Source organism: Emys orbicularis, chromosome 7 (genome assembly GCF_028017835.1).
Source record: "Emys orbicularis isolate rEmyOrb1 chromosome 7, rEmyOrb1.hap1, whole genome shotgun sequence".
Taxonomy (NCBI): domain Eukaryota; kingdom Metazoa; phylum Chordata; order Testudines; family Emydidae; genus Emys; species Emys orbicularis.
In genome coordinates, this window is record NC_088689.1 from 43,814,056 (window position 1) to 43,841,674 (window position 27,619).

The 27,619-nt window shown below is 43.3% G+C and overlaps 2 protein-coding genes across 2 annotated transcripts in view; one reads left to right on the forward strand and one right to left on the reverse strand.

The window, feature by feature from the left end:
* The window catches only part of CDH23 (cadherin related 23), a 547,959-nt gene that overhangs the window by 457,653 nt on the left and 62,687 nt on the right, over positions 1-27,619 (forward strand). The gene's annotated exons all lie outside the window — the stretch shown is intronic.
* The window catches only part of VSIR (V-set immunoregulatory receptor), a 47,466-nt gene that overhangs the window by 14,662 nt on the left and 5,185 nt on the right, over positions 1-27,619 (reverse strand). Inside the window, exons 2-4 of the mRNA XM_065407226.1 lie at positions 12,223-12,675; positions 10,448-10,504; positions 5,528-5,635 (exon numbers count right to left, since the gene is read on the reverse strand). Of these exons, the coding sequence (XP_065263298.1) occupies positions 5,528-5,635; positions 10,448-10,504; positions 12,223-12,675 (618 nt within the window). The remainder of the gene's footprint in view (positions 1-5,527; positions 5,636-10,447; positions 10,505-12,222; positions 12,676-27,619) is intronic.

Here is a 27,619-nt window from a genome sequence, read left to right on the forward strand (position 1 = left end):
TCCAGAGCCGACTTTACAGGTGGGCGACAGGGCCAGGGGAATGCCTTCCAAGTGCCACAAGCTGGCAGGCCTGGGCTGCTAGAGCAGGGGTGAGTGCGGGCAGGCCAGGGGCTGGAGCCAATGCCACCCACAGTTGCCAGGCTGACATGAAGGGGCAGGCAGCAGGGCTTGCCCCTGGGGAGCCAGCATGCCAGACACTGGGTCCCCTTGCCCATGCCCGCGCACCTGCTCTCCTCCTGTTAGGTGGTCTGGGGATGTATGGCCAGGGGAGCCCCCAGGCTCAGAAACTCCTCCCTGTGCAGCTCAGCCGGGCTCCGGGGCCAGGAGCTGATCCTCGCTCTCTGCGCTCCATGCTGCTGTTCTCAAACTCAAAGAAATGGCACCAAAATACAAATTCTCCTAGAGTCCCATTTTCCCTAAGGCCGGCCATGCATTTATCTGCACACATGCAGGTAATGTTTTAATAAGGGGACCCTAAAATATTTATGTCCTTAGCCTGTGGTAAACTTCATGTCCCCTGGTTGCATGGCCGTGCAAAAAATAGTGGTGCAGGACAGGGAAATCTGTTTGTTTTCCCACTTTAAAAATACAAAAACAACAAAACACTTTCTCATGACCACACTTAAAATGCAACACCTCTTGACAAGCACACTTTATATTAAATGCACATACTACAAATATTTGTACTCTGCTCCTGAGCAATATATAGGTAATAGAGGTGGGATTAAAGGCCTAATGAGATATCAGGGGGATATAAACTCTGAGATTTAAAAAAAAAAAATACTTGACACTTGGTGCAGTCTGGTGTATTCCAATTTCAAAATCCTTGCTCTTCAGAAGTACTTTTATAAGCCCCAGGAATTAGTTACCTCTGGCAGGGATGGTGAATTCATTCACAGACAGCGAAATCATCTCACTCCTCCCTTGAAATGGGGGAGGGGGGGGATTTTAACAAAGGTTTCCAGAGAGCCTCATCCAGTAAAACTCTTTGTTCATACACTTGTATATATGCACAAGTTCATACAACTCCAGTAGGTATTGTGCATACAAGTGTGCACTGGCTGTGTATGAGTACAGATGTATATGGCTTCACATGCACATGTGTGACGGTCTGTGTGCAAATGTTTTCATACCTATAGGAATGCGATCATGTATGTTCAGTGTGTTTTATGTAAGAGTGTGGTGGAGGTGGAAAAAGCTTGATAACAATTCTAAATGATTCATTTGGATTTTAGAACATTTGGCTTTGGCTGTGTACACACCCCTCTGTGCCCTCTTCTCATGAGTATTCCCACAATGAAACTCACTAGCAGGAGCTGCCTGAGTCATTCCTTCTATCTATTTATTGTGGTACCACCCTTACTGAACCATTGCCAGCTAAAGGAGAGCAGCACTGAGGTTGTGTGGTAGCCGTGGCATGCACCTTAACTTTGTTGGATGGAATCTTTTCTTTTATTTCCAGAGTTTCAGTATAGGTGTATTTAATGTTCTGGAAGGGTACGAGATATTGCCAGTCAAACTTAAGTCTGTATTAATTAAGTTTTTGGACAGTGAATTTTAGTTGTTATTGGTTTGGGGTTTTTAAGAAAGTGGTGCTATGGAAGGGGTGCGATTGTGGGTCACCCGTGTATAGAGCTGTGTGATTTTTTTTCAATTTGTCAACCATACTGAAAAATAGTTTCAGGCTGACCCAAAATGAATTTTTTTTGACATTTTTAGCAAACTGAAAAGTTGGGAGGGGGGAATTGTTTTGGGTCAAACAAAATATTCTCAGGATTCTGCCAAAGGCATGACTCAGCCTCACAGTACATGAATTTAGTTCAGGTTCAGTGGCCACAGCACATCACCTTCAGCCACCAACAGAGCACCAGACCTGCTGCATATTCACAAATGACTTTCTCTGGCTCTTCAACTTGACTTGAGCCACACTTCTCAAGTCAACTTTTACCTTGAATAACTTTTAAAATATTGCGGGGCAGTGGGCACCGGACACTAATTGAGATCAAACCTGAACAGGCGATATCTTTTGGGGAGGATCAGAGCCATAGTTTGAGCTCCAGGTGTGTGCAAGCTATAATAACTGTAAATTTTGATGCCTTTTTTTTTAAAGAAGAGCTGTATCTCTGGAGCCCCTTGCCCAAATGACCCCAAACTTTGAACACTAACTCTACCCAAAACCCTGATGAAGCATAGCAAATTTCAAAGCAATCTGGATATGCATGTGGATTTTAGACCACTGAAAAAAATTGTCTGTCAGACTGTAAATAGTCCCACCCTGGTATAATCCCATAGGGCCTGTCACCCTGGTATCTGTGCTCTTATGTATTAATTCAAAACAAAAAGGATTTTGAACAACAAATTCTCACCGACCATACTAGAGAACAGAGCTAAGTTTTACCATTTAGAGTAAAACTGCCATGCATGGGGGACTGTACAGAGCCACAGTCCCTCAAAGGACAGTTGCGGAGGCATGTTTCTACTCCAGACTCACAGGTGCACAGAGGGACTTTAGAGAATTTATCTTGTTGAACTGTTCCTCCATCCAGACATGACTTTGGAAGCTGCTGTTGTTGATTCACATTCCCCTACCCCTGCCCTGAGTAAGACACTGAAATGTTATTTGGGAGGCAGAGCATTCTCCTTATTAATTTGTTTTGTACAACCTCTAACTTGCTAAGATTCTTTCAGCCCCAAATTTCCTCAAGATGGTAGTAGCTGGTTTTCGCAGTTCAGTGAGAGTGCACGTTCCTGGCCCTGCCTCCTTTCTGCCTTCCCGTTCTCTCTTTGGGATGCTGCATCTCCCTGGGAGCACACAGAAGACGCAGTCCTTCTGATTCCCACCAATGGCAGTGACTGTAATTGTGTGGGAGTGGGAAGGCTCCAGGTGCCCTCCCCCTATTATGCACCAACACAAGGGCAATGGGCTGTCGGGCCCTGAGAATTCTGTTGACTAATGTTGAGTAATTGGGAGATTGCGCTGAGTTCTGTGGACAATATGCATACAGGAAAGGTGGCAACATTTGTCTATTGACCAGTTATGAAATGTTTGCCCCCTCTTTAGCCTGCAGTATGCGTTCATGTTCATTACATTCTGCCTTTGTAGAATGGCTAACCATAGGCCTGTGTGGATGAGCATTCATACTGCCTTGTTTTGTGAGGGGTATTTATGCTGTACCCATCACCAGGCCCCTCCCCGAGTCAGTTTGTTCTGTCTTTGCTGCCTACCACTTCTCCTGGACCTCTGCTTAAAGGTGGCTTGCAAAGCAAAAGTTGACCCAAGTTAAACTCTGATTTCAGTCCCAAATGGAGCAGGGTTGTGGGGGAGCATTCAGCAAAGAAATAAATAAGCTAATCTTTTCAAATTCATTTCTTCCCCATCCCACCTCTATCAAATCCTAATAATATTTCTTGGTTCAATGACTATATCCCAGAATGCATTGTTCTGTGACATCATAACAACCAGGGCTGGCATCGATTTCAGTCAGACTTTTGGTATTTGTTGATGTCACATTTTGGGGCATATGTCCAGTGAATCAGGATCTACCAAGGCATATTTGGGGGATATGTCCAGTGAATCAGGATCTTTCAGAAACAGGAGAAAAGATACTGAAATAGATAAAACTTACTTCTGTACCGAACACTCCCTACAGCCTGGTTAGCTGGGACATTCAGCAAATCAGTCTCTGTTAACTCAATGTTCATTTTTGCTTTGCCATTCACTTTAAAACAACCTCAAGTTGTACACAGGGCAATATTCCATGTGGCAGGCAGTAACTCCTGTACTCAGGATTATAGACATAGTGGTACAGAAGCACCAACACAGGCCCATCCTTTCAGCTAGAGATTGATGTTGAAACTTGCTGCTATATTTCACTAATTACATTTCACCAGATTGTGCAACACAAATCATTTCTCTAATTTATTGTAGTCAGAGCTACATAGTTACCCACTGGCTCAGTCAGAGAAACTATACAGTTTCCCAGTTTGCCAAGGACTGATGAAATGTCACCACAACCAGGGTTTAAATTCTCATAAACTATTTCTCAAAGTCCCCCTCCCCCAACACAGTGCCCTGTGGGCTGAATTTAAGCCCAGACCACAACAGAAGGTGGTGTCTCTCGCTCATTAAAATGAGTGATAGCCCTAGAAGAGTCTGAGCAGGGCCCTGCCTGGGTCCCAACTCCTCCCTGGAGCTACATGTTTTCCTAGGGCTGGAGGGAGTGGGAGGGAGGAGGCATTCCTCTGGGATTCTGTTGCCATAGAAATGTGGAATATAGGGAGTGTTTTGTTTTTTTTAAAGAAAGTTATAGTAGTAACTAATTTTTTCAATCACTTGAGTAGAAGAAAAGCAGAATAGAAAAGCTATTTCTGTCACATAATGAAGCTCAAATTAAGGGGTAAGAAAATTAACATTATATTTCAGCAAATGTTGATGCAACAGTGTAAGAGATCTGATGTGACCAAGAATTGGTGTCATGTAATCAAAGTACCCCGCCACACCCAGGCACACTTTAAAACATGCTGTTGCATATTTACAGTTTTATTAAACTGCCCTGCCCTCAGTCTGTGTTCCCTACCCCATCATTAATCCCCAAGAGATTTATGTAAACTAGCTTGTTTTCTCCAGGCTAGACAGCCTCCTCCTCATATCTGATAGCTTGCTAAGACCCAGATGTGTAATGCTGGCCTTTAGGATGCTTAACAAAATTACATAATGAAGGCCGCAGCACAGAGCTATAAAGGAGGAAGCTGAAACTGATGAGCTGTAGTTCTTTAACATACAGTATGTGCAGCTTTCCATAACCACAGTTGCAAATTAGCATTTCTTTTGCACAAATGCAACCACTGGGAGATGTGAGGATGTGATCCCCTCCCCCAGGTTTTATTGGTTTCCCACCATTTTTAACTTGCTTCTGCTTACATTCTGATGTATAATTACAGTAAGAAGCAGTAAGAATACACAAGCTTGTGTGGAACAGAGATAAATATGGGTCTAGGATGAGTGACATCCATTGCTAATAATGTGGTGACCAGAATTATCTTCCTGATGCCCAAGTCATTGTGTCTCACAGTCCGCATCTTAGTACATCACGGTGGACTTGGTAATGAGTCTTTGCCTGTTCTAGCCCTGAATGCCTCCTATGGGCAATATGAAAATGGCTTCAGAGGGCCTGATTGTTTATGCACACAGGTGGCTAATGGATACATTTTCACTGGGGGGGGGGACGACAGGGAGGGCGTTTAGCCACACAGCACACTTTAATATTGACAGGGATCATTTGGCTAACTTCAGTTCAACCCCTGAAAGGCTCAGTGACAGAGCTGACTTATTCCTGCATTGGTGCAGATATTAGGGCTTTCTGAGTGTTGTGTCCTCTTCATGAAAGGTCCTAGCAATAACCAACTAAGAGAGAGAACCCACGAAGACATTATCCCAACATCAGTTAATGCTAATCATTTCAGTGAGATATTGAAATAAAAGTGAGGAAGGGAAGGAGTGAGGGAATGGGAATGTTTTGATACATACGCCTGGTGTTGACTGCTTGTCTCTGCTTGTAAATGAGGATCAGGATGAGGGGCAAGCAGAGAATGCCCACAATGCATGCTCCTGTTGCCAGCGCAGCTGCTGTGATGTCTGAAACAGAACAAAGAAGCCAGAGGTGAAATAAGTGAGGCAGCGAGAGCTGTTTCAAACTGCATGGCCTAAAGTCAGGCCCTCTTCTGAATGAACAGTTAAAAACTCCTAGTTCTAATTCTCAGGAACCTCTAATGTGCTGAGGCATTCAAGAGTAAAAAGGAAAAGGTTCTGTGGATTCAGGCCTCCCATCATACATAAAGTGCAAAGTGAGAATGAAAAACTAGCAATGTACAAAACATTGTACTGAATACCCACTAAACAGGCCAATGAGGGAATTCAGCACTGAAATAAGATTTAACTTACCGTTTCCTGTCTGTGAAATCCTCCAGAATTTACTGGTTTTCTCAAGATACCCCAGAAGCATTCTGTAATACTGATGCTCCCAGAAGTCTCATGCAAGCATGCTACCATTATTCCTGTGAAACCTGGGTAACCCATCAAACTTCTCATAACAGAAGGCTTGACATTGCTTTGGAGGAGTAGCAAGTGGCATTATTTCTTCTGTCTATAGAATTGAGCTGGGTCTAAGCCATGCAATTTGGTTCCCAAACCAAACTTCTCCAGGTTCTGGGGGTACTCAGATACATGGGTTTTGTTCAGTCCCAGCTGTGCTACAGATACAAGTGAAAATTATTTAATAAGTGATAAGACGCCTGATCCAAAGTCCATTGAAGACTGTGGAAAGACTCCCATTGACTTCAATGAGCATGGGACCAGACCCCCGGTCAGCTAATAAAAATTAATCACTCTTTGTCTTCACTAGCCAAATCAGCATTCAACTGTATGTCAACATATTGTGGTGGAAAAATTTCTTCAGTCATATAGCTTGGTGCTGTTTTTAATATGGAGAAGAGGTACAGGACCACTAGCAATAGTTACAATTATGGGCAGTAATAAGTAAACTGACTGTATACTGGAAAGAACTTTATAACCCAGATCCAGCTAAGGAATTTCCTTGAGTTTCTGTGGAAAGCTAAAGATTTGATCTCTGGCCTTTGTAATTTTTTAATGAAATTTACTGTAAGTTCAGCACATGTAATGGGAGTAAGTCAGGACAGATAGGTGAGCTGCAGAATTGATAGGCAGAGATTGTGCAAAAATATTAAGTAATTAGATTGGGATGTAGGTTTGGAGTTAATTCAGCAAAAGATTCCTTTCAGGACTGGCTAGTGACCCAGCAAGTTGCATATGATTCAGAATCAGTCAGTGGCATTCGTTGGACCTGCAGAAAAGTGAGAGCAGATTTGATACATCTTCTCTGAGAATGCCCAGAGATTCAGAAGAAGGGAGGAGGATCATGCTGATGGTGATATTCCAAATGATCTAGGGTGTGGGAGGCTAGCTGCAGAAAGCAATGCATTGCAGGATGTAGAAAGCAGTGCATTTTCAAGCTGTGCAGACCATTCTTGCTGAGAACATCTTATAACAAAGAGGAACATATTGAACAAGTGAACGTCAGGATCTGGGCTAAATATACCTGAGTGGTATAGTGGTATGAATGCTCTGGCAAATTTAGAACTGATTTCAGGCAGTGTGACAGAAAGGAGATTTTTTTGATGAAGTTGGTATATATTTTTGAGCTTTCTGATTACGTTATCCTTATTTATAGTACAGAATATATTTAATTCTAAATGGACCATATTCAGCTCTTGTGCAAGGGTTAAAGTTCTACTGAAATCAGTAGATTTCCTTCTATTTTCTCTAGGTCTGAATTTTGCTCATGATCTTTGGACCTGACTCATGTTTTTTGAATGCCTGGCCTTGGCAGTACTATAAATTCACAGAATATATTTAGTACTGCCAACTCCAGGCATTCAAAAACCATGAGTCAGGCCCAAAGATCATGAGTGTGGTTTAAAAATAATAAATGAAGTTATTTTTATTAGCATTCTGGTTTTTGAGCCTTTACGGGTCATGTTTTCAAACTTTTCTCCACAATCATGAGGGCTAGAAATTAATTCATTTTAAAAAATGAAAAAAGAATCTCATATTGTCACTGGGGACCCTTCCCTGACTGACTCCTCTTCCTGAGAAGTCAGGTTTATTTTAAAATGGGTCAGAACAGGATTTTGATAGGCGATATTATCAATATGCAGCCAAATGTATTACTGGTTCATGATTCTGTTGAATTCAATATAAACAGATTTTCAGTAGGACAATGATTTCCCAGATTTCTTTCTATAGCATCTGGTTCAGAATTAGCATTTTCTTGCAGATTTAAGAATTCTGGGTGGGGGCGGGGGCTGTGCTGCAGAATACAGTTTAGTTTTACATAGCATCTTCCAGTCTCAAGGTGTCTTCAAAAAAAAAAAAAAAGTTAGATACCTGGAGTTTAGTGACTGCATGGACAAACAGATAAACTATTTTGTGCCCAGCAACAGCTCAAACCCACAGGACATTAGATCCCTGTTGAGAGAGAGAATGTTGGCTAGGGCACATTGGTGATTATTCCCCATCTCTTCTGGAAAGTGCCATGGGATATTTCATATCCATTTCCACAGCCACTAGAGACAAGTAGCAGAGGCTTTGATTTGCTATCTCCCAATCTAAAGGATGACAAGTGAAGGCATCAGGCCTGTGACTGATGTAATTGCAAAGCACAGAGTGGTTCAACCCTCAGAATGACATGACAGGATAAAAATAAAAAAGGTCTGAAAAGCACAAGGGGTAAGTGAAGTTTTCCTTGGAACTGCTCTATGCATCCAACTTGATGCTTTTTCCCCCTGCAGGATGCTGGACTGTGCTTGAATGCATTCTGCCTGACAGTGGGGGTTTAAAGTCAAATTCAAACAGGTAGTCCCTTGGCTGCCATTAGCCTTTTGGTGCTTGATATTGGAATTTGCCCACTGCTGCAAAGTCTGATGGTGACCTTTAGCATAAGCACCAGTTCTGCAATGTTCTAGGGCACAAGGCTAAAACTGGAAGGAGAAGTAACTTGTACCCGAAGGGGAAGCCATCTGTATTAATACAGAGGTCTCATTTTTGAATGTGGACATCGTTTTTAGGACACCACATTTGAGGGTTCAAATTGGCATTTAGGTGCATAAATAGGTTATTTACTGATGTGAGGTATTGGTCTGATCACTCATGTGAGATTTGGATTTCCTCTTTAGATACTTATGTTTTCAAATTAAAATAGTTTCTGTGTCAGAAGAGAGATGACTCAGTCTCAGGATAGTAACAGAGTTTTCATGGTATCACACAGGAAAAGGTTTCTCTCTGACACTTCAGCTCTCTAAAATAATTCGCTGCTCAATTCTCTGCTTGTGGCAGTAGCAGTTAAATCTCAGACTTCTGTTCTGTGTTTCCCTGAACTGGATTCTCGTATTTACTCCATCCAGGCCTTTTGTGTGTATGCGCTGCATAGGGCAGTTCGCAGAATAGCACGCTGCAGAATTCCTCTTTCTAATGGCTCACTTCCTACTTTCACTGCTTGCGCAGTTTGGGACCTGGACCAGCAATCACAGATCACTGGGTGATAGTAAACCAGTCCAGCCAGTCAACCACAATGAGTTATTCCCAAGACGGTTCCAGCTCTTTTGTATCATAAGCTCCTCAGAAAGGGGCCTTTGTGTTTTATTTCTCTGTAAAGCACCATGCACATCTCTGGTGCTGCAGAAATACTAACCACTACGCGTGAATAAGTGAGCATCCAGAAAACACTCCAAAATACACTGATGTGGAGAAAGGGGCAAAACAGAAAATAGCTGGGGGGCCAAAAAGTATAGTAGCTACAGCATTTTCACATTAGACTCTACTAGCCATGTGGGGCCTTATCCTGCCATTGATCCACAGACTGAAATCTGTGTAAAAAAGGGAGTTCTGTGTAAAAATAAATGGCTGGATATGGCTTCAGGTGTGGGGTTAGGGAATGCCGACCAGGAGTTAGAATGGACATGATGGGATACTGACAGGAACACAGAGAAGGGGGGAAGTGCTGCTGTCCTATCTGTTGTTTTGGGAAGCAGGGCCGGCTCCAGGCGCCAGCGTAGCAAGCAGGTGCCTGGGGCAGCCAGTGAAGAGGGGGGCGGCACGTCCTGCCATTCGGCGGCAATTGGGCGGCGGGGCCGTCACTCCCCCTCGGAGTGAAGGACCTGCCGCTCAATTGCCGCTGTAGAATGAAGCGGCGGTAGAGCTGCCGCTGATCGCCGCTATTTTTTTTTTTTTTTTTGCTGCTTGGGGCGGCAAAAACGCTAGAGCCGGCCCTGTTGGGAAGACCCATCTCCACATTCTTCACCAGGACTTTGCAACAACAGGCAAGACCACCCCCAAATAATTTATCCCAGGTTTTATGTGCGTGCTGGGACATAGCTTTGGGAGGTTAGTTAGCACTGTGTGTAAAATCATGCAGTGAAAGCCAGCAGTTGTATATTGTACCACAATAAAGCCTCAGGGCCAAATGCTCAGCTAATGTAGATTGATGTAGTCAACGGAACTATACTTAGTTACACCAGCAGAGAATTTGGCCCAGCATGCTTTGTTTCATAACCCTAATTCTCTCAGTACGTGCAATGAGTGATTTCCGTTGAGTTCAGTGGGAGTTATTTGTAGTCTGCACAGAGAGTCTGAGCCTGAGGAGATTCCAGGAACCTAGGACACAACTGTCCTGCAGATTACACAGTGTCCCAATGGCTATTATTGTGTAGAAGCTAGGGAATAACCGCCCAGGGATTTAACTGGAGTTTGTTTCTTGCAGCCACATTATTTTGTCCAAGTTTTGACTGAAATGCAAATGTGTAAAATGAACACCTGTACCTAGGAAAATACATAGAACAGGATAATAAGCAGGGCATTATAGAGAACACTTACTTTCTTTCTCTTTGTTGGCACCAGGATGAAATGTGCAGTTTGGAAATGCTTCTCTGGCTGTGGAATTAAAGAGAAGAATTGGTTAAATCTCCTGGGATTCAGTTCTCATCCAGTAATAAGTCAGATAGAAAATCCTACTTAAAAATTAAACAAGGAATTTCATTTAACTTTGCTTCAATTGTCTTTCTTTTTGACAGAGAGAAAATCAGCTAGGGTTTAAAAATGGCAATGACAATTAGTTATAGCTGCTATTTCTGACCTGCCCTCCATCTAATCCACCTACAGTGCAGAGAGAAGATGTGGTCTACAGGATTTATTGATACACATTTGGGATATGACAGTACAAATTGTTAGTTGCAGAGCTACCAATGTGTCACTTGCCACTAGCAACTAGCACTACACATTTGCCACTAGCAATGTGTACAAGTGCAAGTTAAAATAATTGTACCAGGGATTCTCAAATGCTTTTGCCGTGAGGCCTATATCTTAATGGAGGGATTGTCTAGTGACAGCCAGTTTTCCTCTCAGTTGTGATCACATGGATCACTGCGCCCATTCTTGACCACCCAGACCTCTTAACCGCCCATTTGCAATTGTGTAACATCCCTGTGGCAATGATGGTAATTGTTTGCATGGAAAAGTAATACTGATATTTAGTTTTCTCTGAAAGCAGTTAAGGAAGTGATAAAGAGAACGAGCACCATGTACCCAGCCAGTTCTCTGCATACCTATAGCATAGTATTCCATGGACCACAGTTTGAGACTTGCTTTTTTTATGCTACACCACTCTCACTTCTGTTGTGCTTTTAAACCCAAATTATCTTAGTTGCCAGGAATCACAGTAATTAAAGCAAACCGTTAACTAATTTTTCTTAAATCCAAAAAGAAATGATAAATCAATTATTGCAATTTTAAAGATAGTGATGCTTTCTACCATTGGAATGTTAAGCCTTCTAGCTGTCCAGTAAGATACAGCTTTAATTTCTAGCTCTTGATGCTTGCAAGATATTGGACAATCAAACTGTCATTGGTCCAGGACTAAATATAACTTTTGCATCCAAAAACATTGTTTGATATTTCTCTGTCATTTTTGGCCTGAAAGTAAACTTTTTTTCCAAAAAGAGATTGAAGAAAATCAATGTAACTATGTAATTTTTAACAGAGGGTCCTGTGGCACCTTTAAGACTAACAGAAGTATTGGGAGCATAAGCTTTCGTGGGTAAGAACCTCACTTGCATCTGAAGAAGTGAGGTTCTTACCCATGAAAGCTTATGCTCCCAATACTTCTGTTAGTCTTAAAGGTGCCACAGGACCCTCTGTTGCTTTTTACAGATTCAGACTAACACGGCTACCCCTCTGATATGTAATTTTTGTTTTTATTATCTAAGCTTGGGGGGAAAGTGTTTTCCAGCTGCTTTTTTTTTTTTTTTAAAGTTATGATCTTTTTTTCCTTTTAACCCAGACCTATGACATCTGTTGCTCTTCCAGGCTTGGGCCCCACATAGTTTTGCAAATGCACTTTGATTCTGATTACAGCACCCCCTGACCTTCCAGTCCTGAATGATAAATAAACTGAGCCTGTGCTCCTCAGTTCTGACCTACAGCACCATCTTTATCTATTGACTTTGGGCCCAGTCCAGTTCCCACTAAAGTCAGTGGGAGTCTTTCTACTGATTTCAATGAGAGTTGAAGTTGTACAGGAATTTAGCTGCTATTTTTTCTTTGTAAAGGCCTCTCCCACACACATTCTGCGCATGTTTCCCAGTTACATCTACCTTTCTGTATGCGGAGTTCCATGAAGCCATGAGCCACTTGCTGGTAATTCTGTTTGCCGTGTTCCTTTTTAGTCTCTACCACGTAACAGCAGTAATTGCCACTGTCCTGCAGAGTCAGATTCATCATGATAATATGAAATGTCCCATGGTGGTCTGAGGTGGTCTCCAGCCCATGGTGATTTGCTCGTTCTCCATGGAAGTACCTTTCCGTGACATTATGTGTCCCATGATGCTTCCCTGGCTCATGATGCAGGTCCCTTTCGGTTACATTGCGGATATGTTGCTTCTCAGAGCAGCTTTGGTCTCCGTTGCTGCTGAAGTACCAAATTTTGTAAAGTAAGTCATGCCGAGCAGCGAGTGGCCCAGAGAGCTTGCATGTCAAGGTAACATTCTGTCCTTCTGGGCAGACGTAGAGTGAGTAAGGAGTGGTGATCATGAAAGCTGTTGTCTGTTCTACATGGAGAAAAGAAACACTAGGCAATTAATATGTAAGATAAATGACGAGGTGTTTGAGAATAGCAACTCTTTGCGCTGCTTTGAAGATATAATTAAACAAACACCTGCAACAGCCCTGTGTAGTAGATGAGCGCTATAACCATTTTACAGATGAGTAAACTGAAACACACAGAGGTTAGTTTAGCAATTCACACAAGGTTACACAGTGTGTCATTGCAGCTGATTTGAGATTAGAATCCAGGAGTCCTGATTCAGTCCTGTGCTCTAACCACTAGTTTAAGTGCATTAGATTGGGCAAACATTGCCTTTGGTCAGGCAAACACGCTATACAGGACATCACCAATGTTTGCAAATCCTCTTTCCCCTAAGAATTAGACCGGAGGTCTCACTGTGTATCTTGTCATTCCACTGTGCTGTAATCACTTTATATGAGTGACCAAACTATTCCACATTATAGCCTCCTTCATTCCATGTAGCTACTACTGTTCTTTGGTGCAAACTATTAAAGATGTTCTTTTAAAAAAAAAATCTCACAAGACAGATTTCACCAAGAGGAGCTAAAACTTTAAGGTATCTCCAATGCTGGGTAACTCTACTCCATTTCTCTCTCTGTGTGTATGTATCCTTTATACATTTGGGTGGGGGGGTAGGGAGAGAGAGAATTGGACAGGGTAAACTTATGCTATAATATACAAAAAGGCAATATGTGTTGTGGTGCAGAATTGTATAAGAAACCTTAAATCAGTAAATGTCAAATTCCTTTCACAGGAATTAGATCTGTGAATCAAAGACAGCAGACACCAATGGGTTTCTTTTTCATAGACAAGTGACTTTCTGATAATCCAATTAATGTTATACCTGTCAGATTCTTAAATATTTTGCTACTATTTCACCCAAGCAGAGTCAAAAATCTTGTAATAATGCAACATGTTTAATACATGTTTTAAAAAAACATGATAATGACACCTAACCTGTCCACTCTGGAGTTTGGATGCACTCAAAGGAAGTGTACTTTGAACAGACAGCACTTCGTTTGGACAGTTCGTAATATACAGGACCCATAAAATAATCCAGGTTTTTTTAGATGGTCCCAGTAAGCAAAAGGAGGAGAAATCTCTTAGATCTTAGGGCTAGGTCCTGTTTCCATTTAAGTTGGTAGCAAAACTCCCATTCAATGGCAACAGGTTTGGTGAACACCAAAGTGTTAAAAATATGTAAAAAAAATGTAATTTTATGTAAATAATGTAGTGGAAAGGTTGGAAGTGTACCTTAACCTTATAAATAAGACTTATTTTCAGTAGGCAGTAGGCTTAATGTACTTGAACCATAACAAGTTATTATTTTTACTCCTGTCATGTAGCAAGGAACTTTTGCCCTCTTTTTGATTTGGGTGGCAGCAGTAGTGTTATGCAGGTCACTCGCTTACTGGAACTAGGGCTGTGGGATGCAGTTCTGTGATGTCTTAGCACTGTAAAATTTGCTGCAAGAGATGAAAGTGGATCAGCAGCCTCTGTGTTTGTGAGGGAAGGATGATGGGAGGGGGAGTACATGGTTCTCAAATGAGGAAATTTCACAATGCCTATGATTCAATTACAAATCCTCATCATTGGCATTATATTCAGTTCCTTCTTTCCCCCCAACACCCCCCCCCCCCACCAGGGCTCTGTCAATGCCTGTTAAAAAAAAGAAATAGCAACAGTTTATGTCCCCACCCCCACCCCAAGATCAGACTGGTTTTTAACCCCACCCTGTTTATGCAAGACTGCCTGTGTTTTCCGTTTTCTCTAAAGGCAGAGGTGGCACAGTCTGACACTCAAATTCCGTAATGGGAGAAGTTGTTCTCTGCAGAGTTTGGAAATCCCTCATCATTGTTTACTGAAAATTATGCTCAGAAGAGGCCCAGCAAAGGAACAGCAGGGAATGATTGTAGCTCCAAACTGAGGTGTATTAGCAGAGCTCTTTCTGGGGCTTGCAAGGTGATGAAAGTCAGGATTAAGGTATATGAGCAAAGTTGGGTGGGGACCCAGGACTGGAATACCTGGGGTGCTAGTGGTAAACTGGCAAATCTGTGAGGAACCATGACTGACATGGTGAGGCTGGGTACTGTAGGTCAATACTGCAGTGCATGTGCAAACGTGTGGAGGAAGACTGGAACGGTGCCCCCCTAGGTTCTGCCTAACTGAGCCTCCAGCCAGCCCACTATCCCAGAAGCACTATTCCCAGGGGCTCCTTCAAAAACTGGAGAGAGAGAAAAAAGAGGATTTCTTTATTGTATTTTTGAAACTACTGATAAAGGGGGACCACTTGGTGAGGTGTCTCTGGGGTTTAATTTGTTACAGCTATGATGGTGTCAGGGCCGCCCAGGAGGGGGGGCAGTGGGGCAATTTGCCCCAGGTCCCGGGCCCCGTGAGCCCTGGCCGAGAATCCCTTTCCTCACCCGGCGGTGGTCTGGGTCTTCGGAGGCATTTTGGCGGCAGGGAGCCCTTCAGTGCTGCCGAAGACGCAGAGCGACTGAAGGGCCCCCTGCCGCCGAAATGCCGCCGCCGCAGACTCGGACGCCGCCCGGTGAGTACAAGCTCCCCCGCTTTGCCCCAGGCCCCCTGAATCCTCTGGGCGGCCCTGGATGGTGTTGTGAGGACAAAATGTTCTCTTACTGCTGTTACATCCTGTTGTTCTGTTGGCTCCATCTTTATTTGCTTTGAGGTTTTTCATTTGATGTACTTCGCAGGAGCCAACGAAACACATTGCTTCGAACTACCACAAAAGTCTTTCAGGATTGAAACAGGCTCAAGTTCACTCGGTTTACATACTACCTAGCCCCCCAGAAGACAGACAAACCTTGTTCAAATAGAGTTTGAAAATTATGTTCTAGACTAGGTCCCTACATTGTCAAGAACTTAATTTCTAATGCAGAACTAATGTTAACCTATGCAGGGTCATGTGACTTTCTCAGCCAATAACAGACCTCCAGCTCAAATAGCAGAGTTGATCTTGGACAAATGGAAGTGAAAAATGTCCTTAAAGTCTTTCAGTTTTTGTCCTTTACTTGTTGTATTTAGAACACTGTTGGACTCTGGACCTCCTGGTGCACCTGAATCATTTAAGTGTATTATTTAGTTTTATTTTCATACTATTTTTTCTAAATTTCAGAAGACAATGCAGGGAGTGGGGGAAATAAAGTCAGAGGGGCTCTGATACAGTGAAATTTCTGGGTGGGTCTCTGCGTGCCGGTCTCAGTACCTTGGGCACTCTGGATATTTTTGTGCAAATGTCGAAGAGTGGTTCTTAATCCTGATTCCATGAGGTCTGAGTACAAAAGGGGCCTCCAGGGAGTGAGGGGAAGGTAAGGTAGAAGTCTATTGGAGGAAACTGCACTTGCAACACCTTTGACAAGTGTCCCATGGGATTCTTTGTGTTTCTTACCTCCCTAATGAGGTCCCCTGAAAATCAGAGGAGTCCCGCTCATCCCCACCAATTTTCCCCCTTTAAAGCTGGACTATCAAACTGTGAGGCCCCACATCAGAGGGACTCATGCCATGGCTTTCTCTCTTTGCACACAGTGGATTCAGCCATAATATCAGGATTGGTTTGGCACTGAACAGCAGTTCCTAGAGGCTGAGAAATGGATGGCCACTCCACCTAAAAGAGTCAGCCCTATGACAGAGCACTCTGCATTGCCAGCATGTGGAATGGACTGGATGACAGTCCAGAAGGGATTTTCTATCCTTCTCTCCTATGAATCTGTGATCACAGTTGCGAGCTTTGGTGTGGGAAGCTCTCACCTATGGACTGGGAAGCTGAGTTCAGCATCTGGGCTTGTATCTCATATGGACATTGTATTACAGTACTACTGGGGTGCTGCACTGTTTGAGGTGCCATCCTGCAGATGAGGCAACATCTCGTCTGCCTTCCTTTTAGTGGCTGCTGTCTAGGTGGACATTACAGATCTTTGTCGCTTATTACAGATCTTGTGGCATTTTATTTTAAGGAGTGAATGTTTGCCCCAGTGCCCTGCCCAATGCTCCCTTACTGAATAAGAAAAGTTATAATGTCCAAGGCTAGGTCTGAGCTATTGTTGAGCATGTTTAAGTTGCTGTTTTTGCCTACACAGTCACTGCAATGCTAGGATCTGCCTAACCACTTTGTGACACTTGTCTATGAGGAGAGCTAGGGAAGTCCACGTAGTGTGTGTGTGTGGGTTTTTTGGTTTGTATATTTTTAAATACTGAAAAGAAAGTACATATGTTTGCCTACTCTGCATCTTAAAACAGCTCTTGCTTCACCCACAGGATTTCATGGAACCCATTTACAGTGGAAAATAAACACAACCCACATATTTGGTAAGAGATCCTATGCCAGCCGTCATGCGGGGCAGAGGTTACCATATATGTGAAGTGTTTGCCATGGGGTGGTGGGTATAATAGGCCAGGGAAGGCAGAGCCACAGGTCGCTGGGCTGGAGCTGCTCAGGCTCCCAGGGGCTAGGGCTGCTGCTCTGGCCGGCCAGCCTAGGGCTGGGGCTGGGGCTGCTTGGGCCAGCTGGCTGGTGCAGCTGGGGTTGGCTGGCTGGCCCGGGACTGGGGCCAGCCCAGGGGTCCTCTGGTGGCAGGGGTGGGGTGGGGTGGCGAGGGGGCTCAGGGCTCCTGCCGCGGAGGGTGGGGCCTCATGCAGAAAGAGTGGGGCCGTGGGGCTAGCCTCTCCTAAGGGGGGGTTCACCCGCCACCCACAGTGTTTGGCTTTATGTATTTTCCTTCTGTTTTCTAAGCTCAAAGGGGAGTTCTTTAAAGCTATCTAATGGATTGTGTGATAAGACTGGGGGAGGGGAAAATGGCAGCTGGTAGCACTGGTACTCTTTGCATTCTTCCTGTACCAGTAGCACAAGGCGTAGTCTTTAGGAAACTCTATTGTAATTGGTGTTCTCTCCCCAAAATGATGCATGGCCTCGTTAATGAGGATAATTCCCTTTACAGTTCAACTGATTAACAAATGTCATCCACACTGTACAGATAAACAGTCTTTTATCATGCTTCTCTCTTCCATATGGCATCAAAGGTTCATGTATATTCAAACATCCAATCACTCTCCCCTTGTCTCTATTATAGCCCTCTATACGTGTATATTTGGTACCTTAATATTTCAAACAATCCTAAGTGACTGGTGGAACAATTCCTGCTTGCCTCCATCCATCTCATTGCCCTGACTTTTCTCCTGCCTGCCCCCCTCATTTGGAGTTAAAGGCCCCATGCAAACAGAAAGGACGCAGCCTAGCACCTGAAAGTATATATACATCCACAGTTATATCCATCACACTGAACAGATTAGACAATGAAAAGGCACCAAAGGAGCCATTGCTCAAATTTTTTCATGCAAAAAGGTTTTTTATTGAAAATTGTCTTTTCTAAAATTAATTTTTCACAAAAAAGTTTATCAGTGTTATAAAATATTCCATTTTCTCAATGTTTTAAATCAATTTTTTTAATTAAAATAATTTTAAAATGTTTTTGTTTACCAAAACCCCAGTTTTCACTGAGAAAACACAGTTTTTAGTAAACAAAGCATTCTGTAAAGATTTTGATTAAAATGTCAGTAAAATAAAATCATGGACAATTTTCACAAAATGGAAAATTGGTCCATTTTTAATTTTATAACATGGAAATAATTTGGAAATTTCAACATTTTTTTTTGGATAAATCATTTTACTGTTTTTCAATCCGTTCTTGTTGACTGAATGAATAGAAAAATCTACAAATAGAAACTAGTCCCACCTTGGTGGCCTACCACTTATCAAAAATCCTCCTTCTGAACTAAATTGTCTTGACATAGATTCATAGATTCCAAGGCCAGAAAAGACTATTGTAATCATCTAGTCTGACCTCCTGTATAACACAGGCCATTTAACTTCTCCAAAATAATTCCTAGAACATATATTTTAGAAAAACATCCAATTTTGATTTAAAAATTGTCAGTGATGGAGAATCCACCATAACCCTTGGTAAATTGTTTCAAAAGTTAATTACTCTCACCATTAAAAATGTATGCCTTATTTCCAATCTGAATTTGTCTAGCTTCAACTTCCAGCCATTGGATCTTGTTATATCTTTTTCTGCTCGACTGAAGAGCCCATTATTAAATAGTATTCCACATGTAGATTCTTATAGTCTGTAATCAAGTTACCCCTTAACCTTCTCTTTGTTAAACTAAATAGATTGAGCTCTTTGAGTCCATCACTATGAGGCATGTCTTCTAATCATTTAATCATTCTTGTGGCTCTTCTTTGAACCCTCTCCAGTTTATCAACATTGTCCTTTAACTGTGGGCACCAGAACTGGACACAGTATTCCCACAGCAGTTGCACCAGTGTCAAATTTAGAGATAAAATAACCTCTCTACCCCTACTCGAGATTCCCCTGTTTGTGAATCCAAGGATTGCATTAGTTGTTTGGGGCACAAAATAAAACTGGGATCTCTTGTTCATCTGATTATCCCCCACACAAATCATTTTCAGAGTCACTGCTTCCCAGGATAGAATCCCTATCCTGTAAGTATGGCCTGCATTCTTTGTTACTAGATGTATACATTTACATTTAGTCATATTAAAACACACATTGTTGGCTTGCGCCCAGTTTACCAAGTGATCCAGATTGCTCTGGGTCAGTGACCTATCCTTTTCATTATTTACCACTCTCCCAATTTTTGTGTCATCTGCAAACTTTATCAGTGATGGTTTTATGTTTTCTTCCAGGTCATTGATAAAAATATTAAATAGTGTAGGGTCAAGAATCAATCCTGCAAACCCCTCTGGAAACACACCTGGTCGATGAGAATTCTCTGTTTGCAATTACATTTTGAGATCTATCAGTTAGCCAGTTTTTAATCTATCTAATGTGTGCCATGTTAATTTTATATTGTTCTAATTTTTCTTAATCAAAATATCATGTGGTATCAAATCATGTTGTGACATCTTGACATGGCATTGGCCTCACAGTGATTTCAGGAGGTTTTGATGGCGCAGAAGGCCTAGCTGATAGTGTTGTGCTGCCCCATCCTAATCAGGACTTTCCCACTGGAATCAGTGCAGGTGGTAGATCTGACACAAATATAGCAGGGGCGGATCTGTGGCTTTCACTAACCCCTACTCAGACCTAGTTTTAGAAGTAAGGGCACAAAATGACCTTTGCTTCTGTCCGCTCGCAGGAAGCCCTTCTCTTAGCAGATAACTAGCACCATAGTAGCCCAATACAAATCTGGAAAAAACAGCTTGTAGAGTAGTATGCAAGTGGTGTCTAGCTGAGAGAAATATCCTGCTAGCTTAGACAGTAATGTGGGGTTCCTTCTGCACAGCTGACAGAGCTGCTGCCTAGAACTCACAGTAGCCCTTGTTCTCATAGGGAGGGGTGCAGGTCATACATTGAGCCTATCTAGCCCTGAGAATACAGTGAGGCTGCTGGAGTCTCTGGTAGCTGGTTGGTGGTATTCAGGAGCATCTGGACTACAGTTGGAAGAGACGAGTGTCTCAGTGCATCCCACCTCACCTCCAGCATTTCGGTCCGAATAGTTTTGCCTCAGACCAACCAACACACAGCTTTGTGCCATTGGTTGTGTAATCTAGTTCCGTGTTCCTGCAATCTGTGGTGAGCCAGTGCAACAGAGAATGATGCAAGCATCCTGGGGACATCAAGGAAGGCATGATTTCTCCTCACCATTCAGTTCTAAATTTGCAAGATGTTTTTAAGACAATAAGCAAAATGCAAAGGAAAACCCTAAGGTCACTTAATTAACTTTGTATCACTGTTGAATTTCTTAAAATAAAATTAATTTTATTTCATCTAGAATTTTGTTTAAACAAATGAAAGCTCCTCCCCCTCATTTCTCTGAGAATTTCTGTGCCCTCTGAGAGATCTTCCAAAGCTCTTCCCTTTTCAATCCCCCTTGTTTTTTGCTATTCCCTTCTCTGCCAGCATCAGCATAGCAACATTCTGCTCACTCACTTTCCCAGAGCGGGTAAATACAATATTTTATTTATTTATTTTTGTAACAATTGAGTAAAACATCATCAGTTTTTTCATTATCTTCTCCATGACCAGTGGTTGAAGTAGATTTTAACAAGAGGATGGAGATCCTTTAGCCCACCAGCCAAGGAGGAGGGGGAACTGTGAGGAAGGAGTGCTTTGCTTAGCCAGGGAGAGGAGGGGTGCTCTCTCTCTGCTGTTAGTGGGGGAGGGAAAACTATTATGCGCCTCCTGATCATGACAGTAAGGGTAGGCAGGTAGATTTTGTACTCAGGCTGTACATTTTCATGAATGTTGCAAGACTTAATTTGTTATCACTGGGCTTCAGAGTTTTCACCCCAGTGAGATAAATGTGGGGAGTTCATACTTCTATTAGAATACATCTACATTGGGAAAAGCATCTTGTATTGACAGTGCCTCTCCTGGCCTCCTCTCAATTGTGTTGAATACAGATCAGCTGCCAGTGTAGATTGGACCAAATCATTACAGCAAGTGAGATTGTGTTGATAGGTTTGACCCATCTACACTAGCAGCTAAACTGTTTTCAAAATTGCTTGGAAGGGCCAGGGAGGAACCATTGTCAACTATTAGTCATTTTCACAGTGCAGACAGTCACTGTAGATCTATTCTTTTAATATGTCTATTGATTCATAGGCTTTAAGACTGGAAGGGGCCAACATGATCACCTAGTCTGACCTCCTGCATATTGCAAGCCACAGAACCTCACTTAGCACTCCTGTAGAACCTTACCCATCCATTCCTTCACTGCATCAATCCACTTTCAGAAGAAACCCTGCAACCAAAACTTAGAATCCTGTGTAAATTTGTCAATGGAAATACACCAAATACACAAAGATGCTCTGTGACCTAGCATAGAATTTTCCATGGGCTGTCTCTCTGGTGGCCTCGTCTTTTAGTTTTGCTTTGTTTCAGGTTCCAAGAAAAAATTCAAAGTGAAACTCTGCTGAAACTACATGTGAAACCGCTAACTTTCTCATTGTTTCCACCTGAAGTGTTACCTTCGCTCACAATGCTGCCCAGGCGTGGCTTGCTGAAAGGTTAATGAGCAATAGCAAACGTGACCTGATGTTCAAGTGTCTGATATATTTAGAAATCATGAGTGTTACTTCTTTTGGGGTTTCACAAAGAAAATTGCATGAGCTCTAGATGGAATCTAATTGACTTTGTGTGACAGAAAAAGAGATGGGCAAAATTTTGTGACCAACCCTATTTTTTCAGCAAAAAGTGCAGATTCAGTTACACAAAAATGTTCTGTGAATTCATATTGGCTTTACCAAATTATTCATCTAAAAAAATCCCCAAAAATCTAAATGTCTTGTTTTGAAATTTTTGAAACAAACCTTTTTTAATTTTTTGGTTTGAAACTAGCTTTTCTTTCAAAATTTCCAGTAATTTTATTTTTTTAAATGTCAAATATTTAAAAATGCGCTAAACTGAAACAAAATGTTTCATTTCATCTGAATTACATTTTTAAAACTTTTCCATTCATTTCATTTTCTGTCCACCCTGAAATTTTTTGGACATTTTTAAATTGCCAAAAAAACAAAAAAAATATGTTATTTGCCTGGCTCTAGACAGAGATCCCTTTGCCATTAGAACATAAGAACGGCCAGGCTGGGTCAGACCAATGGTCCACTGAGCTAGTATTGTCTCTGACAGTGGCCAGTGCTAGATGCTTCAGAGAGAAGGAACAGAACAGGCCAATTTCAAGTGATCCGTCCCTTGTCGTCCAGTCCCAGCTTCTGGCAGTTGGAGGTTTAGGGACACCCGGCGCATACGGTTACATCCCTGGCTTTCTTGGCCCTTCCTCTGAGCTCTGTCTGTTCTTATGGCTTGTCTGTATGAAATTAAGGCACAGCAAACTGGCGTGTAAATCTGCCTTTTCTAGCATACCGTGCACTGACTGCCTTTGGGAATCCTGCTGCCACACACTAGAAGTTCTGTCGTGCGCTTTAATCTATCCCACTTTGAAACACGAGTCGAATAAAGTGCACTATGGAAGTTTTAGTGAGCAGCAGCAGAGTCCACAAGGGCACTCACTTACTGTGTGGCAGGCTGGGTCAGGGTAGATTTACAGTTGAGCTTGCTGTGGACTGTTTGTATAAACAAGTAAAGCCCTGCACAGATACAAAATTTGCATCCACATGCGATCTGCAAATATGATCCGCAGATATCTGCAGATTTGCAGGGCTCTATAAACAAGCCCTTAGACTGGCAACCCTTCAGGACAGGGACTGTCTCTTCTCATCTGTCTGAAAAGCATCCAGCCCATCATGAGCGCTACCGAAGACAAATAATAATAAACTTGAATTAGCATATTACTTTAAACGCGACCTGATGTTTAGCTCCAATGTCCTCGATGGCTAAAAAAAGTGAATCCCTCACTTAGAGCCTAATCCAAAACCCACTGAAGACATTACAAAGACTTCCCTTGATTTTAGTGAGCTTTGGATCAGGCCCACAGTAAAGTGCATTTTAATCTACACAAGACACTATAAGCAGAGCTTCACTACCCTGGAGTCCCTTCCACTCTTTGCCCCTTGTGTAGTGCTGTCTTCACCCCCTTTAGTAGCACAGGGTACCATCAGCTGGGTAGTCTCTTCTGTTCCCCCTATCACCCACAGAGCGGTGGACACTCCAGGTCCATTCCTGTCCTAACCAATGCTCTGCAACCTGCCCTTCCACTAATCTGTTCTGTGCAGAATGCCTGGCAGGGTGATACTAATACTGGATTGCAGGAGGCCTGACTGTTGGCACGACACACCTTTGAAAGAACAGTGTTTGCAGGGGCCTCCCAAGAACCTGAGCCCAAGACAGGATGTCTGCTCTGAAAGGCCATGCCCAGAGTGTGAACAGCAGAAAAGTTACCTTAGAGCAGTGGTTCTCAACCTGGGGCCCAATCAGCACACAGCTGCGGCCCATGTGACATCCTCAGGACCATACAGATATTATATATATTGTATGGATGTGGCCCACATAACACATATGCAGCCCGCAATGGTAATTAGGTTGAGAACCTCTGCCTTAGAGGTACAGGTAAGAAGTGTTATGTTGGAATCAAGGACTAGTTTTAATTTCTGTTGAGCTTTGAAAATCTTTCTTTGTTTGATTACTTAAATATCCACGTAAAGGTGTCCAGAGGAAGGTGCAACTGGCAATTTCCACAAGGGCAGGCAACCGTCCCTCTTTCACCAGGGTAACATTATTACTGGTGCTATATTAACACCCAGAGCCCCCAATCAGAAACAGGTCCCTAGCTTGCTGGGCACTGTACAGACTGCTCAGTTTATTGGCTGAGCAAAGTGAGGTCTAACACTCAACTCAGTGGCACTTGTCTGCCTGTAATGAGATAACTTTTAAAGGCAAAGTCCAATTAATTCCAAAATGTCAGGGAACATTCTAGGTGTCAGTGGGGGAGAATCCCATTGATTTTTGGTGACAATGAGGAAAGTGGAACATGGGAAAAGTCTGATTTCCACACAGTGCCCATTTGGTGCTGCATTGTGACCTCAGTGGTAACTCAGTCTGTCATTAAGCACTCCTTCCAGGTTCTTTGCATGCTTCAATCCCATTGGTTGAAATGAGTCAGCAAATGAAACTGCAGGCCAGGACTGAAGTGCTTTGACATAAGTGTTGGAGAGTGCAGGGCCTGAAGACTGAACTAGTATTCGAGCAGCGGCCCCCAGGAGCCGGCCAACAGGGCTGCTAACAGGGGAGTTTAAGTGGGAGTTTACAGGGGGAGGTGGAAGGGGAGGCAGGTGTGCTCTGTTCCCTCAGAGGCTGCAGGCAGAGACCACAGCAGCCATGAGCCAGGCAGCAGGGGACACAATGCAGATGAAAGCATGTAGCAGCTGCGGTATGTATATAGTCCTAGCAGGTGCACCTGATCAGAGGTATGTCTGTATGAAATGCCGCCTACTTGCCCTGTTAGAGGAAAAGGTTCGGGGGTTGGAGATGCAGGTAGAGACCCTGGTAGAGTTTAGAAGGGGGTTTGAGCAGCTAATGGAGCAAAGGCAAGGGGTGGCTGAAGGGGCATGCTCGGGGGTGCAGGTGGAAGCGGGGGCTATGGTCTGTGAGGGGGGAATGTCGGGGGGAGAACAAGAGCAGTGGAAGCATGTGACCGTGAGAAGCAGGCCAAGGAAAAGGAGGGCTAGTGAGGGGGAAATAGAACTCAGGAACAGGTTTGGGTGTTTGGCTAACGAGGAGGGGACGCAGCAGGTGGTACCTGATGGTGGGAGGCAGAGGAAGAAAAGAAGGGCAGCTAGTCCAATACACAGGGGGGAAGAGTTGATGGAAGTAGCATCAACACTTGGCCCCGGGAGGATTCAGGATGGCAATAGGGGGACTATAAGGGAAAATAGAGACAGACAGGAGTTACGGCCGCAGGGAACAGGGGATAGATTGGTAGATTGCGCTGCCCCCAGGCAAAGGCAGGTTTATGTGATTGGGGACTCCTTACTGAGGAGGTTAGACAGGCCTGTGACCAGGGCGGACCCGGAAAACAGAAGGGTGTGCTGTCTGCCGGGCGCTAAGATACGGGATGTGGACCTGCGGTTGAAAAGGATCCTAAAAGGAGCGGGTAAGAACCCCTTGATCGTCCTTCATGTAGGAACGAATGACACGGCTAGGTTCTCGCTAGAGAGAATCAAGGGAGATTATGCCAGGCTGGGGAAGACGCTTAAGGAAGTCGAGGCTCAGATTATCTTCAGTGGGATTCTGCCTGTTCCTAGAGAAGGACAGCAAAGGGCAGACAGGATTGTGAGGATAAATAGCTGGCTAAGGGAGTGGTGCTATAAGGAGGGCTTTGGGATGTATGGCCACTGGGAGGCTTTCGGGGACAGACAGCTGTTCTCGCGGGATGGACTTCACCTGAGTAGGGAAGGAAATAGACTTCTGGGAGGGAGGCTGGCTCATCTCATCAAAAGGGCTTTAAACTAGGAACTTGGGGGAGACGGTTGGGAGATGTCCAGTTGATCTCCACGCCAGATTCCAACACTGAAAAAGAGGGCGAGGAGAAAAGCACAGATATAGGTAGGGGTAGGGAATTGGACATAAGAAGGAGGGGGCAGATGGACACTACTGGGTCCGTACCAAAGTGCATAACTAATGGGAGAATGGATAGACAGCATATGGTAAGATGTTTATACACCAATGCGAGAAGCCTAGGTAACAAAATGGAGGAATTGGAGCTCCTGGTCCAAGAAATGAAACCTGATATCGTAGGAATAACCGAAACGTGGTGGAATGGTAGTCATGACTGGAGTACAGGTATCGAAGGGTATGTGCTGTTTAGGAATGACCGGAAAAAAGGTAAAGGTGGGGGTGTGGCATTGTATGTCAATAATGAGCTAAAATGTAAAGAAATAATAAGTGATGGAATGGATAAGACAGAGTCTGTCTGGGCAACAATTACACTGGGTAAAAGAACTACTAGAGCCTCCCCTGAGATACTGCTTGGGGTGTGCTATAGACCGCCGGGATCTAGCCTGGATGCGGACAGAGAACTATTTAATGTTTTTAAGGAAGTAAAAACTAATAAGAGCTGTGTGATCATGGGGGACTTTAACTTCCCAGACATAGATTGGGGAACAAATGCTAGTAACAATAATAGGGCTCAGATGTTTCTAGACGTGCTAGCAGATGAATTCCTTCATCAAGTAGTAGCTGAACCGACGAGGGGGGATGCCATTTTAGATTTGGTGCTGGTGAGTAGTGAGGACCTCGTTGAGGAAATGGTTGTAGGGGACAACCTTGGCTCGAGTGACCATGAGCTAATTTGGTTTAAACTAAATGGAAGGGTTAACAGAAATAAAACTATGACTGTGACTAAGGTTTACGATTTCAAAAAGGCCAACTTTAATAAATTAAGGCAACTACTTAGGGAAGTGGATTGGGCTAACATACTTAGAGAGCTAAAGGCAGATGAGGCCTGGGATTATTTCAAGCTGAAGTTGCACGAGCTGTCCGAGGCCTGTATCCCGAGAAAGGGGAAACGGTCAGTAGGCAGGGGAATTAGACCCAGCTGGATGAGCGGGCGTCTCAAAGGGGCGATTAAGAAAAAACAGAAAGCGTACAAAGAATGGAAGAGAGGAGAGATCGGCAAAGAAACCTACCTTATTGAGGTCAGAGCATGTAGGGATGCGGTGAGAAAGGCCAAAAGCCGTGTAGAGTTGGACCTCGCGAGGGGAATTAAATCCAATAGTAAGAGGTTTTATAGCCATATAAATAGGAAGAAAACAAAGAAAGAGGAAGTGGGGCCACTGAAGCTTGCAGATGGAGTGGAGATTAAGGACAATCTAAGCATGGCACAATATCTAAATGAATATTTTGCATCGGTGTTTAACAAGGCTAATGAAGGGCTTAGGAATAGAGGGAGCGGGACAGAGGGGAATAAAGGAGGGGCAATTGACATTAAAGTATCAGAGGTGGAAGCCAAACTTGACCAGCTAAATGGGACTAAATCGGGTGGACCGGATGATCTTCATCCTAGAATATTGAAGGAGCTGGCGCGAGAAATTGCAAGCCCCTTGGCGATAATTTTTAATAAATCTGTAAACTCGGGGGAGGTACCGATGGACTGGAAAATAGCTAATGTGGTTCCTATTTTCAAGAAGGGGATAAAAAGTGACCCGGGTAACTACAGGCCTGTTAGTTTAACTTCTGTAGTATGCAAGGTCTTGGAAAAAATCTTGAAGGAAAAAGTAGTTAAGGACCTTGAGGTGAATGGCAATTGGGACAAATTACAACATGGGTTTACGAAAGGAAGATCGTGCCAAACCAACTTGATCTCCTTTTTTGAGAAAGTAACAGACCTTCTAGATAAAGGAAATGCGGTGGATCTAATTTACCTAGATTTTAGTAAAGCGTTTGATACTGTGCCGCACGAGGAATTACTGGTTAAATTAGAAAAGA